The sequence below is a fragment of the Dryobates pubescens genome, chromosome 20, assembly GCF_014839835.1.
Source record: "Dryobates pubescens isolate bDryPub1 chromosome 20, bDryPub1.pri, whole genome shotgun sequence".
NCBI classification, from domain to species: Eukaryota; Metazoa; Chordata; class Aves; order Piciformes; family Picidae; genus Dryobates; species Dryobates pubescens.
Window position 1 is genome coordinate 1,767,034 of NC_071631.1, and position 13,506 is coordinate 1,780,539.

At 58.6% G+C, this 13,506-nt stretch overlaps 1 protein-coding gene across 1 annotated transcript; it reads left to right on the forward strand.

The window, feature by feature from the left end:
- The first annotated feature begins 1,463 nt into the window (after window positions 1-1,463).
- Window positions 1,464-12,974, forward strand: NT5C1A (5'-nucleotidase, cytosolic IA). Its single transcript, XM_009908532.2, has 6 exons — window positions 1,464-1,758; window positions 8,384-8,551; window positions 9,459-9,588; window positions 10,410-10,532; window positions 10,970-11,154; window positions 11,918-12,974. The coding sequence occupies exons 1-6, from the start codon at window positions 1,654-1,656 to the stop codon at window positions 12,281-12,283; spliced, it is 1,077 nt and encodes a 358-aa protein (XP_009906834.2). The 5' UTR covers window positions 1,464-1,653; the 3' UTR covers window positions 12,284-12,974.
- The last annotated feature ends 532 nt before the right edge of the window (window positions 12,975-13,506 follow it).

Consider the following 13,506-nt stretch of genomic DNA (forward strand, 5'->3'; position numbering starts at 1 on the left):
CTTTGTCCTGGGGCCCATCCCAACACCACCATCAACTGGGACCTGCTGGCACTGTACCATTGTCCTCCTTCTCAGCCTTTGCTTTCCCACCCCCATCTTTCCCACGCAGATTTTCCTCTGTCCCTTCTTCTCCAGCAGCAGCCTGCAGTGGCTGTTGCCAAGGAGCTACCAGCAACTTCAAAGTCTTCTCTGTAGTTAATCAGGCAGCAGTGTGGGCTCCTGGGCTGCAGTGTTGATTCCTGGGCTGCAGTGTTGATTCCTGGGCTGCAGTGTGGGCTCCTGGGCAGCAGTGTTGATTCCTGGGCTGCAGGGTGGGCTCCTGGGCTGCAGTGTGGGCTCCTGGGCTGCAGTGTGGGCTCTGGCCTGTGGTCCTGGCCATGCTCAGCCCATCCTGCTTGGCTCCAGCATGCTGGGAGATGTGTGGTTTGGCTTCCACCCTTCAGATCACCAGCATCTCATCTGTCCTGCAGCAGCCAGCACCTGAGCACAGAGATGGGCTCATGCCAGGGCCAGGGCAGTGTATTTTTAGTAGTGTTGTTGAGGGAGAGCTTTTCACCTTGGCTTTGGCTGCCATGCTTGCCTGGGCTGGCCAGGAGCTGCTGTCTGCACCTCAGCAGTGCCTGGGGAAGGAGGGCTGGGGCTGGTTGTCCCCAGTGTGTGGGAGCCTGGAGCTGTGCCAGGGCTGCTTTCTGAGAGGGCAGCAACTCAAGGTGGAGAGGACACTGGGTGCAGCCTCCCTGGCCCTGGGGCTCTCTTAGCTCCTGCTTCCCTTGGGGTTGGCCCAGAGGATCTCAGGAATTTCCCTGCAAAGGTACTGGGGAGAAGGAATCTTTGGTGATGCTGAAATGATGTTAATTAATCTCCCAGGAGGGAGTTAATTAAACTCCCCTGGCACTGGTGGGGAAAAGGTTTGGTGAAGAGCTTTAATTGATGCCCACACTCTCTCCTTTCACCAGCTCGCAGTGCAGGTCACCCTGGCAGGGAGCTGGGTGCCAGCATGGTTGTGACCTACCACACAGCCTCTCCCCCTCGGGCTCTGCCTGCTGACCACCGCTGTGCCCTTCCAGCTTGCCCAGTGCCCTGGCATCGGTGCCGCCCTGTGTCTTGCAAGGATGGACAACCCCCACCGGGCTCCGGTGCCTTTGAGCCGAGAGTGCCCTCATGACAGCCTGGGTACCCTGACCCCCCCCGATCCCACATCCCCTCTTCTGCTGGCACCTTCTTGCCTCCAGCCCCTTCCCTTCGTTCCCGGGGGTGGGAGGCGTCCCCCCGGGGCTGGCTCTGTCCCGGGGCGGCTGCGGAGCGCTCCTGCCTCCCTACCCGCCCCGCGCTCGGGGTTTGGGGGCGGAGGGGATGCGGTAAGGGAGGAGAGGCGGCGGCGGGGCGGTCTCGAAGAGGTTAAACCGTGTGCCGGTGGGCTGAAACCCCGGAGCTTCATGGGATGCCTTATAAAGCACGCTCCGCCGGCCCGGCAGCAGCTCCGGGAGCTTCCCGGTACGTGCGGACCTGCCGCCGCCGTGCCCGGAGCCAGCAGTGTCGCCGCCGCTCCGGAGCCGCCGCGGAGCCGCCGCCGTGCCCGGAGCCAGCGGTGCCGCTGGTGCCGCGGAGCTGCCGCAGTGCCCGGAGCCGCCGGTGCTCCGGAGCCGCCGCGCTATGGAGCCTCCGGGCACGGCCGGCGCACCGGGAGCGGCGGGGCGGCCCTGGGACGAGGCCAAAGCTTTCTACGACAACCTCGCCCCTAAGAAGAAACCCAAATCGGTGAGACCCCCGACCTGCCGGACCGGGCAGCGCGCCCCAGCCCGGAGGGGAATCAGCTCCTCTGGGTGCCCCATCTCCTCTGGGTCCTCAAGGGTCTCTCCAGGTGTCCCATCTCCTCCAGGTGCCCTGGCGTCCTCCTGGTGATTCATCTCCTCGGGGTTCCCCCGTGCAACTCCATGGGTACTCTAAAGCCCCCCCTGGGTGGCTCTGGTTTCCCTTTGACACTCTGTCTCCATCCATATCCTTGGGGAAGCTCCGGGGTTCTCCAGGTGCTTCCATTCCTCCATGGCATCCTTGAGGTTGCCTCTGGTTACCTGGGATCTTCCTGGATCCCCCAAGCCTTTTGGGGTTCCTGCAGGTCCTTGGGGTGTTCCTCTTGGGCTGAGATGTCCTTGTAGAGCAGCTTCGTGCCCCGTGAGCTGCCTGTTCCCTGTGCCAAGGTGGGAGGCCCTGCTAGGGACCAGAGGGGGTGGCTGTGGCAGAGCAAGGGGACAGCTGGGGGGCTGAATCCAAGCAGAGGGGTGTCACAGCCAGCAGCCACCCCTGCCAGGCTCATCTGCTCCGGGAGATTAGAGGCAAAGTCTGTGTTATCTAACCAGGGCTGAGCCCGGGGTTCAAGTGCTGCCCTATCTCAGAACAGCTGCGGCAGCACAGGGCTGGCAGCCTGGCAGGGCTGGGGCCAGGTCCTGGGGTGAGCTGGTCCTGGTCCCACAGCCTCTTGAGTCCATCCAGCCACAGCCATCCCCAGGGCTGCAGGTGCCCTCCTCCCTGGGACTCCAGCAGAGGTGCTGCCCATGCTGAGGTCCACTCACAGCTGGCACCTTTGGTGCTGTGACCCCCTGCAGTGAGGGGAGATGGCCATGTCCCTGCTCTGTGCACCCCAGCTCCTGTGTTTGTTTAGCTGGAGGTGCTGAGGCTTCAGTTTTGTCCCTGCTGCCAAGTATTTGCCCTTCCCAGAAGGGGTCAGCCTGGCTGGGTGCTGAAATGTGCCTGGTTGTCCTTCATGCCATGCTCTCAGCCTCCTGTGGATGTCAGCCCAGGTCCCTCCTCTTCCCTTCCTTGCAGCCTGCTCAGTGCCCATCTCTGCTGCCCAGATGGGGAAGCTGAGGCACAAGGGCAGGGATGTGGTTTGCTTGAGGAGCAAACCAGCAGCAGAGCTGAGGTCCAGGTGCTTGGGTCCACGTGGAGCTGGGGGTGTTTACAATGAGAGGAAATGGCCTGAAGCTGTGCCAGGGGAGGTTTAGGTTGGAGGTCAGGAACAATTTCTTTCCTGAAAGAGTGCTCAGGGGTTGGCACAGGCTGCCCAGGGAGGTGGTGGAGTCCCCAGCCCTGGAGGTGTTCAGGAAGTGTTATGGCCATGGCACTCTGGGGCATGGTTTAGTGGCCATGGTGGTCTTGGGTTGATGCTTGGAGTTGATGATCTTAGAAGGCTTTTCCAGCTGAAACAATTCCATGATGTCCACCCAGCCCTGTGCCCCTCTCCTGGCGCAGGCTGGGTGCCCCCAGGCCATGGCTAGGCTGCCCTCACACGCAGCCTGGCTGCCCTGCCCTGCCAGGCAGCTGTCTCCCCCCATGATGGATGGCTGCCCAGCACTTTTCTGCAGTATAAATAATGTGGCTGGAAAACTCAAACCCATCTCAGCCACTACCCTGAACTTTAATCTGATCCCAGGCAGGGGGCTCGTGGCTGCCCAGGGCTCCCAGTGCACAGGGAAATGGAGTTTGCTGCTGGCTGGCTGTGCCCTTGTGGGTGCCAGGTCTGTCCATCCTCCCAGGCAAACTCCTCCACCTCTGCCAGCAGGAGCAGGGAGTGCTGGGGAATCAGAAGTGAGCTGTGGGAGCTGCTCCCCCGTGGAGCTGGGCTGTGGGATCGCAGGAGGCTGACTTCTGAGGGCAGCAGTTTTGGGGGGTGCCTATTCTTGGGTGGGAAGTGGGACCCCAGGGTACTCTGCAGCCCATGGAGCTCCCTGCTTTGCAGGCTTCTCTGCTCTTCCCATGCCCCAGCTCCCATGCCTGCTCCTGCCAGCTGGGGAGGTCAGGGATGAGAGCTGTCACCCCTCAGCAATGCCAGCAATGTCCCCCAGCCTCTCCAGTGACGCCTCAGTGCTGCTGGGTCGGTGGGAGCTGGCCTTCTGCTGGCTCCTCCTTTAGCACCCTGCTTGTCCCCTGCTCTGCCAGTCCCCTGCACCCATGGCCACCCATCCAGCTCACCAGGGTTGCCTCATTGCTGGCATGCTTTGGGTGGGCTCAGAACCATCCTTGCCCCTGGAGCCAAACCCTTTCCTCTTCCCTTTCCTGTGACCCAAACTCATCCAAACCCCACCTTCAGAATTTGAATTTAGCCAGCCAGGATCTGGCCTTCTGCAGCATCCAGGGATGGTGCCCAGAGCTGCCAGAGCTCCAGGGGTTTAGGCTCCAGGTGAGCCCAGCAGGCTCAGCACCAGGCAATGCCAAAGGATCAGGTGGTGCAGAATGGGGTCCAGTGAAGGCTTCCAGGGGTGGCAGTGAAGCTGCTGGGGGTTGGGTGCTGCTGTGGGCAACAGGGGCTCTGATGGGTGGGAGGGAGGGAGGACACAGCCCCACTGCACCTCCTGGGAGCCAAATGTCTGCCTCTAATCCTCAGGGGGCTGCTTAGGATTTGCAGCGATTAGGAGGATGCTTTAAAGTCCTGCCAGCTGCTGGGGCTGCAGAGCAAAATGTGCCCTTCCCAGTCACTGCTGGCACAGGCTTCACCTCAGAACTTTGAGCTTTGGGCCTGAGAGGGTAAAGCTGTGCACTCCACAGAGCCAGACCCTGCTGGGAAGGTCACTCATGCTCCTGAGATGGGGTCTGGACCTCGTGGACCACCTGATCATCAGGGAATCGGTTTGGGTGGAAAAGAACTCTAAGACCATGGAGTCCACCTGGTGACCTAACACCACCATGGCCTCTAAACCACGTCCTGAAGGGCCATGATGTTCCTCTCCAGAGGGCTGGGCTGCCCCTGCTGGTCCACCCTGTCCTGCTGAGCCTGGAGATAGACCCAGGGTCAGGATGGGATCTCCCCTCCTGCTGCCCTGCTCACACTTGGGTTGAGCACATCATTATCAATCTCTTGCTTGATATTCAGGATGGGGTTGGATTGGGGAAGGACAGAAAGGAAAGGAGCTCACCACGAACCCCCAGGCAGCAGATTTGGCTGGATTCAGCTGAGCAGAGCCCCCCCAGCTGCTTCCCAGCTTGTGTTGGATGTGCTTTAGCTGCCCCTGGCTGCTGCTCTGAGGGTGCAGCAGGGTTTGCCATCCGGAGTGCCCAAAGCCGCCAGCGCTGGGGCAGCTGGAGCAGGAGGCTGTGCTGGCCTGGGGTGCTGTGCAGGCTCCAGGACAGCCTGTGGGACCAAACACATCCTGAGGAGGGCATCCCCCTCCCGTGGACAGGTTTCCTACTGGAAATGAAGGCTGTCTCTCCCCAGACAGTGACGTTCCAAGGCAAAGAGGGGGGTGTTGGGTTGTCCACAGCCTGATCCCACTGGAGGATTTGGGGTGCTGGGCTGCCTGTAGCCCTGTGACTGATTTTCCAGCCCATTTTGAGTCGTAGTATTGATCACCTGCAGTGCTAGAGGGGATGGAGAAGCATCCAAACAGCCTTGAGAAAGGAGAGCTTCCAAACTGAAGCTCCAGTTCAAAGCCCTGCCAGGCTGCAGCTCCTTCCTCACGGAGCTGGGAGCTGCTTGGTTTCTGGGCTGTCAGCATTTCCCAGAGAGCAGCACAGCTCTCCCAGCCCAGCTGGGAGCTGCACAAGCAACCCAGCTGAGGCTTTTTCCCCCCTCCCTGCACAAAGTTCTCCAAAGGTGCAAATCTTCCTTGGCAGGAGCAAACAGGATCCAGCAGGTCCCATTCCCCGAGCTGGGTTTCCCAGCCTGCAGGCAGCTGGGGCTGCAGCAGCCCACGCTGGGGCAGAGAGCAGTGCCCCAAGCTCTTGGTTATTTTTATTGCTGCGTTTATTACCTCTTAAATTAACCTCCTGGAGGCTGCTGCCTTTAAATGGCAGGGAAGGGACCTTGAGCAGCCTGCTGTTGCCCTTGTGTAAGGTGCTTGGGTGCAAGGTGTGTGCTGGGTGGGGAGAGAGATGAAGATTGAGGCTGGGCACTCAGCACGGCTCAGCTTGTGGCCCCCACGCACACCTCTCGCCCCCCTTGGCCATGTCTCAGTGCTGCTGACCTATTTTCTGTGCTGGGGATCCTCTGGCAGGGCTGGCACTGGAGAAGCTTAGGATGTCAGGGGTTGGGAAGGACCTCTGGAGATTGAGTTCAACCTCCCTGCCAGGGCAGGGCACACAGGAACACATCCAGGTGGGTTTGGAAGCTCTCCAGAGACTCCACAATCTCTCTGGGCAGCCTGCTCCAGGCCTCCAGCAAAGAAGTTTCTGCTCATGTTGAGGTGGAGCCTCCTGTGTTCCACCTTGTACCTGTTGTTCCTTGTCCTATCAGTGGGCACCACCCCCCCATCCTGCCACCCCCCCATCCTGCCACCCCCCCCATCCTGCCACCCCCCCATCCTGCCACCCCCCCATCCTGCCACCCCCCCATCCTGCCATCCCCCCCTCAGGTATTTATAGACATTGATCAGATCCCCTCTCAGCCTCCTCTGGCATCCTTCTCAGGATGCTCTCTGGAGGGGTTGTAGAGGATGCTCTGCCCTGGGGTCCATCAGGAAGCAAACAGGCAGCAGCTCTCCTCTCCTCCTTCCCCAGATCCATAACCCCACGCTGCAAGGACTCAGGAGCAGCAGGGAGCTGCAGGACTCCTTGCTGAAGGCTAAGGGCTGGATGTCCTAAGCCCTTTAATAGTTATTGATATTTTTCAGCTAATAAATGGCCCATGACACCAGAGTTATTAATTAATGAGGTGGAGTGCCCAGATGTGGCCCAAGTTAATAGCTAACACCCACTGAGGGAAAGAGGTCTGGAGGTCACTCGTGGCAGGGATGCTGGTGTCACTGACCGGCTTCTCCACCACCCTGGGTGTTCCTGCACGTCCTGAGGGGTTCTTCACCTGCTTCCTCCAGAGAGCCACCTCCAAACAGGACCTTATTTCTCTGCAGATGTCGTGGGAATAGATCCCACATGGGCCACAGAGATGTTCTCAGCTGGAGCTAATCTCTGTCTCTCTCTCATCACCCTCTGCTTGCTGGGGACTTTGGGTGCTGCTGCAGCCTTGGAGAGGTGTCTGGGACCCACCATGCTGCAGGGGTGGCTCCTGGCGCCGCTAAGGGGGTGGGTGTGGTGCTGGGAATGGGCTGGGGGCTGCCACTGACTCACTGCTGGGTGCGTCCGCATGCTGGGCAGGATCGGTGGGGCTGGGCTGGGGGCTGGGCCGGGGGCAGAGTGAGCCTCGGGGCAAGCCCAGCCCTGCGGGGAGCAAATATCTCCGGTGTGGATTGGAGCACCTTGGCCTTGCCAGGCTGCTTGTTCGGTAAAGCTCAGCCCCAGGCAGGGTGGGAGCTTGAACTTTGGAGCACCTGGGTGTGCAGAGCAGCTGGCAAAGGTACCCTCCTGCCCCCGGGCAAACAGCATTGCTGGAGCGTTAGTCACAGGGCAACGTGCTGCGGGAGGATCCTGGCAACCACGGGGGAGCGGAGGGCGAGGTGTTTCTGAGGTGCTGGGGGCCTGGATTTCACAGGCTGCCTGTGGAGGTGCACCCAGAGAGGGCACGGACTGGGACTGCTCCTGGGGGGCATCCCCTCCAGCCCTGTCCTGCTGCCAGGACTCACTGCAGGCAGAGCCTGCTGGGGACAGGGCTGCCTGTGCCAGCCTTGGGCTTTGCTGTTCTGGGAGCAAGGATCCTTGCCTGGCCATCAGGAATGAAGTTGTTTTCATGCTGGCCAGTGAGTGATGGGGATTAACACCCCTCTGCCTTCCAAGGGCAGGAGCAGGGAGGATGGTCAGGATGAGATCCACTCTCCTGGTGCCCCTCTCTCGCTGCCGGGTTCCACTAGAGGTCTCTTGAGTGGATTTTGGATCAAACCCTCCAACATTAATAATAATGACTCATAAATCACTGCCTGCACCACCTGTTTGTCATGTTTCCACCCACAAGAACTCTATCAAGTGTTGGTTTGTTGTTTTTTTCCCCTGAGCTGGCACAGGGTTGTTTTGTCACATCTGGACAGCATCGTGGGAGCGTGGATCTGGCCCAGCCACAGTGTGGTTTTTCCTGGCTGGGGGGGTGGGGGGGACACAAAGCCACACAAATTCCTTCTGCCTGGGGTTGAGGGCTTCACCACTCGGGGCTGGGTGGATCCTGGGAGCCTGTCGGGAGTGGGAGTGCTTGGCCGTGGCGTAAGCAGCAGAAAGCAGCTCTTGGGTGTCTCAGATCTATGGGGATGGTTCATCACCTCTTGAAGGGTTGGAAGCTCAGGGTTGCAACTGACCCTCCAGATTGCTGTGGGGGTGTCACCCCCCCGTGGTCTTTTGTGGTGGAGTTTAACAAATGCCTCCTTGGGCAGCAGAGCTGGGTGTAAGGGCTGCCTCCTCCCTGCCACCTTCTCCCCCTCCTCCCTGCCACCTTCTCCCCCTCCTCCCTGCCACCTTCTCCCCCTCCTCCCTGCCACCTTCTGCCCCCCTCACTTGCCCCCTCTCCCCGCAGCCCAAGCCCGAGAACGCCATCACCATCGCGGTGTCCTCCCGGGCGCTCTTCCGCATGGAGGAGGAGCAGAAGATTTACAGTGAGCAAGGGGTGGAGGCCTATGTGAAGTACCAGCTGGACCACGAGAATGAGCCCTTCCTCCCTGGGGCTGCCTTCCCCTTCGTCAAGGTGAGGTCTGGGCACCTTCAAGCGCTGGATCTGCTCTGTGGTCCTGAGGGGAGAGCTGTGGTGGGTGGTGGAGTGGGGAAGGGATGGGAGCTGAGCAGCGTGGCAGAAGGGATGAGGCCAGGGAGCAAAGAGAGGTCAAACAAACCTCCTGGCAAGCGATTTGCTTCTTCCAGGACTGAGGAAACACTGAATTGGCAACCAGGCCCAAGAGCTGAAGAGAATCATCTCTTGTGGAGCAGATTTGAAGTCTCCCTGTAGGGGAATTCTCCTCCCTTTCATTGTGATTTTATTTCTCCTTTCCAAGCTGGCTGAGCTTTGCCTTGCTCCGGAGTTGGCCAATTGCTAATTTGGAGGTGTTGAAATGAAGCAATTTCAACCTTAGAAAAAGATTGATTTTTTTTTAATTATATTTCCCCCTCCCCCCCCCCCCGATTTCTGCTTCACTTCCACTGCATTTGGAGCAGTTTTGTCTGCTGGCTCCCACTGGAAGCAATCTCTTGCCTGCTCCCAGTGAATAGACGAATCCACTCGGTGGGGAGAGACTTCTTCTGTCTCTGATTGCTCTGGAACTTGGAGCTAATTTATTCTCATCTGCAGATGAAAACTTGGAACCTTCTGTGTCTGAAAATAGAAGAGTAGCTATGTCTGTTGGGTGTTTGTTTTTCCCCCCCTCCCCCCCCAAATCAATCATCTTTCCCCAGCTAATGCTGCTTGCTGATGTCAGCTTGGCTCAGGGGTACAGCTGGGGTTGGGGCCAGATCCTTGGGTTCGGTGAACAAAAGTGTCTTTTGGGGGCCAAGCCTTTGGGTTTGGTGAGCAGCAGTGGGTTTGCTGGGTGAGAAGGAGGTCAGGGCCGCTCCAGGGCTTGCTGACAGCCTCCCACCCCTTCCCCCCCGGGGTGCTGCAGGCGCTGGAGGCGGTGAACACGCAGCTGCGGGAGCTCTACCCTGACAGCGAGGAGCTCTTCGACATCGTCCTCATGACCAACAACCATGCCCAGGTTGGGGTTCGTTTGATCAACAGCATCAACCACCATGGTAAGCTGAGAGCAGAGCTGCCCTTGGCCCAGGGGCTGCTGGCTGTGGGGCAGAGCCTTGCTGCTTGGCAGCGAGGTCATAGAATCGTGGACCGGGGTTGGGGTTGGAAGGGACCTTTCAAGGTCATCCAGTCCAAACCCCCTGCAGTCAGCAGGGACATCCCCAAATCAGAGCCCCAGATGTCCCATCCCTGGAGCCAGCCCAGCCCAGGATATCTCCCATCTCTCTGGGCAACCTGGGACAGGGTCTCAGCATAAAAGTTTTCTTTGTTCTCTCCAGTCTGAATCTCCTTCTCTCACTTCAAACCATCACTCCTGTCCTGTTCAGAAGTCTGTCCCCAGCTTTCTGCTCAGCCCCTTGAAGCCCTGGAAGGCCACCAGAAAGTCTCCCTGCAGCCTTCTCTTCTCCAGGCTGAACAACCCCAATGCCCTCAGCCTGGTCTCACAGCAGAGGGCTTCCAGCCCTCCCAGCATTGCTGTAGCCTCCTCTGACCCTGCTCCAACAGGTCCCTGTCTGTGTTGTGCTGAGGACTCCAGACCTGGCCCCAGCACTGCAAGTGGAGTTTGAGCAGAGGGGCAGAATCTCCTCCCTTGACCTTTCTCCTCTCTTGTCCTCCAAACCACATCCTGAGACCACTTCTCCCAAGTTTCCTGGGCTTGGAGTGGAAGTTGGCTGCTGAGGAGGATGCTCGCTGGCTGTGGCCATGCTGTTGATCCAAAATGACTCTCCCATCCTGCTGGCTCCTGAGAAACCACAGGGGAGCAGCATCCAGGCTTGCATGGGGAACAGTCAGGCTGAGCCTGGGGTCCATCTGCCCCCAGGTCTGTTCATCGAGAGGTTCTGCATGACAGGAGGGAACAGCCCCATCTGTTACCTCAAGGCCTACCACACCAACCTCTACCTCTCCTCTGACGCCGAGAAAGTGAGTGGGGCCATTGAAGAGGGTGAGTCTGGGGTCCAGCCTGGGGGGGAGAGGGCAGTGAGGGGAACCTGGAGCCCTCGGGGTGGGGGCTGTTGGTGCCAGGAGCCATAGCTCCGATGTTGCTGTCCCTACACAGCGGTGCAGCGAGGATCTGCCTCGTTCCACATCCCCATCCCTGCTGCTCCCAGCAGCCTCTTGTTTCCACAGAAATGAGCTCCACAGCCCTTCCAGGGCCAGGGCATTGCTTTGCCCTGGTAATTCTTGTGTGCAAAGGGAGGTTTGGCACCTGGGGCTTTGGTTTTGCTCTTGGGGCCGAGCTGCAGGCTCGGCTGGGTGCCTGCGATTTCCTCGCGGCGTTTGCTTCCAGCCTGCCCTCTTTGCTTTGCTCCTCGGGGAAGAAGCCACAAGGCCAGGTGCTTGGGCAGCTGCCACCTCTTGCCTCATGCTTTACCTCCACAGGGATTGCTGCAGCCACCATCTTCAGCCCCAGCAAAGACCTGGAGGTGTCGGAGAGCCAGCTGCGGGTGGCGTTCGACGGCGACGCCGTGCTGTTCTCCGACGAGTCGGAGCAGATCGTGAAGGCTCACGGCTTGGACAAGTTCTTTGAGCATGAGCAGACCCACGAGAACAAGCCTCTGGCACAGGTAGTGCTGGGGGGAGGGCAGCCAGAAAGATCCTCTGGGAAGGAGAGAAACAGCTCACAGGGATGCTCTCTGAGAAGCAGCCAGGGATTGGCACATGGGGAGCGTGAGATGGGGACGGTCGGCAGCCTGGTCCTGCTGGCCCCGTGGGAGGGAGGGGGCTGGCTCCTTGCTGTTGTTCTGGGGGGCTTACAGGGGGTTAAGCACCGTGCCTGGCTCTGCTGGGAGTGGGTGCCTGCAGGAAGGGGTGGTGTGGAGGTCTGCAAAGGTCATTTGGATGCAGTGCTTGGGGATATTCCCTATTACAGGAAGGATCTGGAGGTGCTGGAAGGTGTCCAGAGAAGGGCCATGAGGATGAGCAGAGGGCTGGAGCTGCTCTGCTGTGAGGACAGACTGAGGGAGTTGGGGTTGTTCAGTCTGGAGAGGAGAAGGCTCCCAGGAGACATAATTGTGGCCTTCCAGTATCTGAAGTGGGCTACAAGAAAGCTGGGGAGGGACTTTTTAGGGTGTCAGGGAGGGATAGGACTGGGGGGGATGGAGCAGAAATGAGTAGATTCAGATTGGATGTTAGGAAGGAAACAGCCAACAGAAGCAAAAACTCAGGCTTGCAGCCTGAGGTCCCTTCCAAGCCTAACAATTCCATAGCCTGCTTTAGGGGTGACCCTTGTAGAGCAGGGTTCCTGGTTGGACTTGGTGACCCTGAGGCTCTTTTCCAACCTGAACGTTCCTGTGATGATTCTGCAATGGTTTCCTCTTGCTTTGGCAGGGCCCCCTGAAGGGCTTCCTGGAGGCCCTGGGGAAGCTGCAGAAGAAGTTCTACTCCAAGGGGCTGAGGATGGAGTGTCCCATCCGTACCTACCTGGTCACCGCCCGCAGCGCCGCCAGCTCGGGAGCCAGGGCTCTAAAGACTCTGCGCAGCTGGGGCCTGGAGACCGACGAAGCTTTGTTCCTGGCCGGGGCTCCCAAGGGTCCCCTGCTGAGGAAGATTCGTCCTCACATCTTCTTTGATGACCAGATGTTCCACGTGGAGGGAGCCAAGGAGCTGGGCACTGTGGCTGCCCACGTCCCTTATGGGGTTGCCCAGAAGCACAAGCGGCCGGCGCAGGAGAAGCAGACCCCGAACAGCAAGTAGTGGAAGCTGCCTGGTGCCTTGGACCCTGGTGTGTGGCACAGGCTTCACCCCCTGCTCCGTGTTCTGCTCCACAAGACCAAGAGCATTTGTCTTGGAGACCAGTGGGAGCCTTGCTGGGGGCATGGATGGAGGATGGGGGTTCTCAGGAGGTTTCCTTTTGCTGCTGTAGTCATTGCCGTGTGGTGGTGTTAGCCCCAGCCCTGGTGGGGTTGGAGAGTGCCCTGTGCCAGGCCAGCCCCATGAGAGTCTCCATGGGGAGTGCCCTGTGCCAGGCCAGCCCCATGACAGTCTCCTTCCTCCATCCCTCTGCACATTGCTCAGGCAAAAACCCCCTCCAGGATGCATCCTGCCTCTTGTAGGCTGGGCAGGTTTGACCTCTTGGTGTTTCTTTAAAGCCCTTTGATGGCCAAAGCAAAACCTGCAGGCTGAACTGGAAAAGTGGAAAGTTGGGGAGCATACAAAACCCACTCCATGCAGCTTTGAACCCAGATGTCCCTTTTGAATTCAAATGAAAACCAGACTATTGCTCCTTCACACACCCCAGCTGGGAGAGGGGGAAAAAACCCCAAACCACCCCAACAACCTTCCATATCTTTGTCCACCCTTCAGGATTTCCTCAGCTGAGCAGCTTTCCAAACCTGGAAAATGAGAAACAAATCTGTTGAAATGGGGAGGAAAAAAAAAAGAGAGAGAATAATGAGGAGGAGGAGGAAGGGGGTGGGGGGGAATCCTCTTTCTTGTTTGGGGCTTTGGGCCCAGGGTTTGAATTCTGGGGCTTCAGGGTTAGCCCTTGAATAATAATCTCAGTGAGGCAGCCAACCCCCAGCTCTGCTGTGAGCCCTCCAGGGGCTGCAGACACAAGCCCAGGGCTCCAGAGCCTGCTTTTAGCTTAATTCATGTATTAGGGACATCATTTGAAGTCCATTTAGGTAAATCTGCTCAGAGTTTCAGCTTGAGGGCTTTAATTAAAGGCTTTTTGTTCTAGTTTATTCTATTTATTTCCCCCCCCTCCCTCTTTAAGCTGAGCCCATATCAGTTGATAAGCTTTTTTTGGTGTTTTTTTTTGCTCTTCAGCTTCTCAAAACCTCTGCTGTGGCCTAAAATAGACATCTCTGCTAGTGATGCTGTGAGGGAGAATCAAATCTCCAAGTAAAGAGGGGGGGAAAAAAAATCAGGAAGAGAAATCAATTGGAAACCTGCTCCAAAAGTGGTGTGAGAATGAC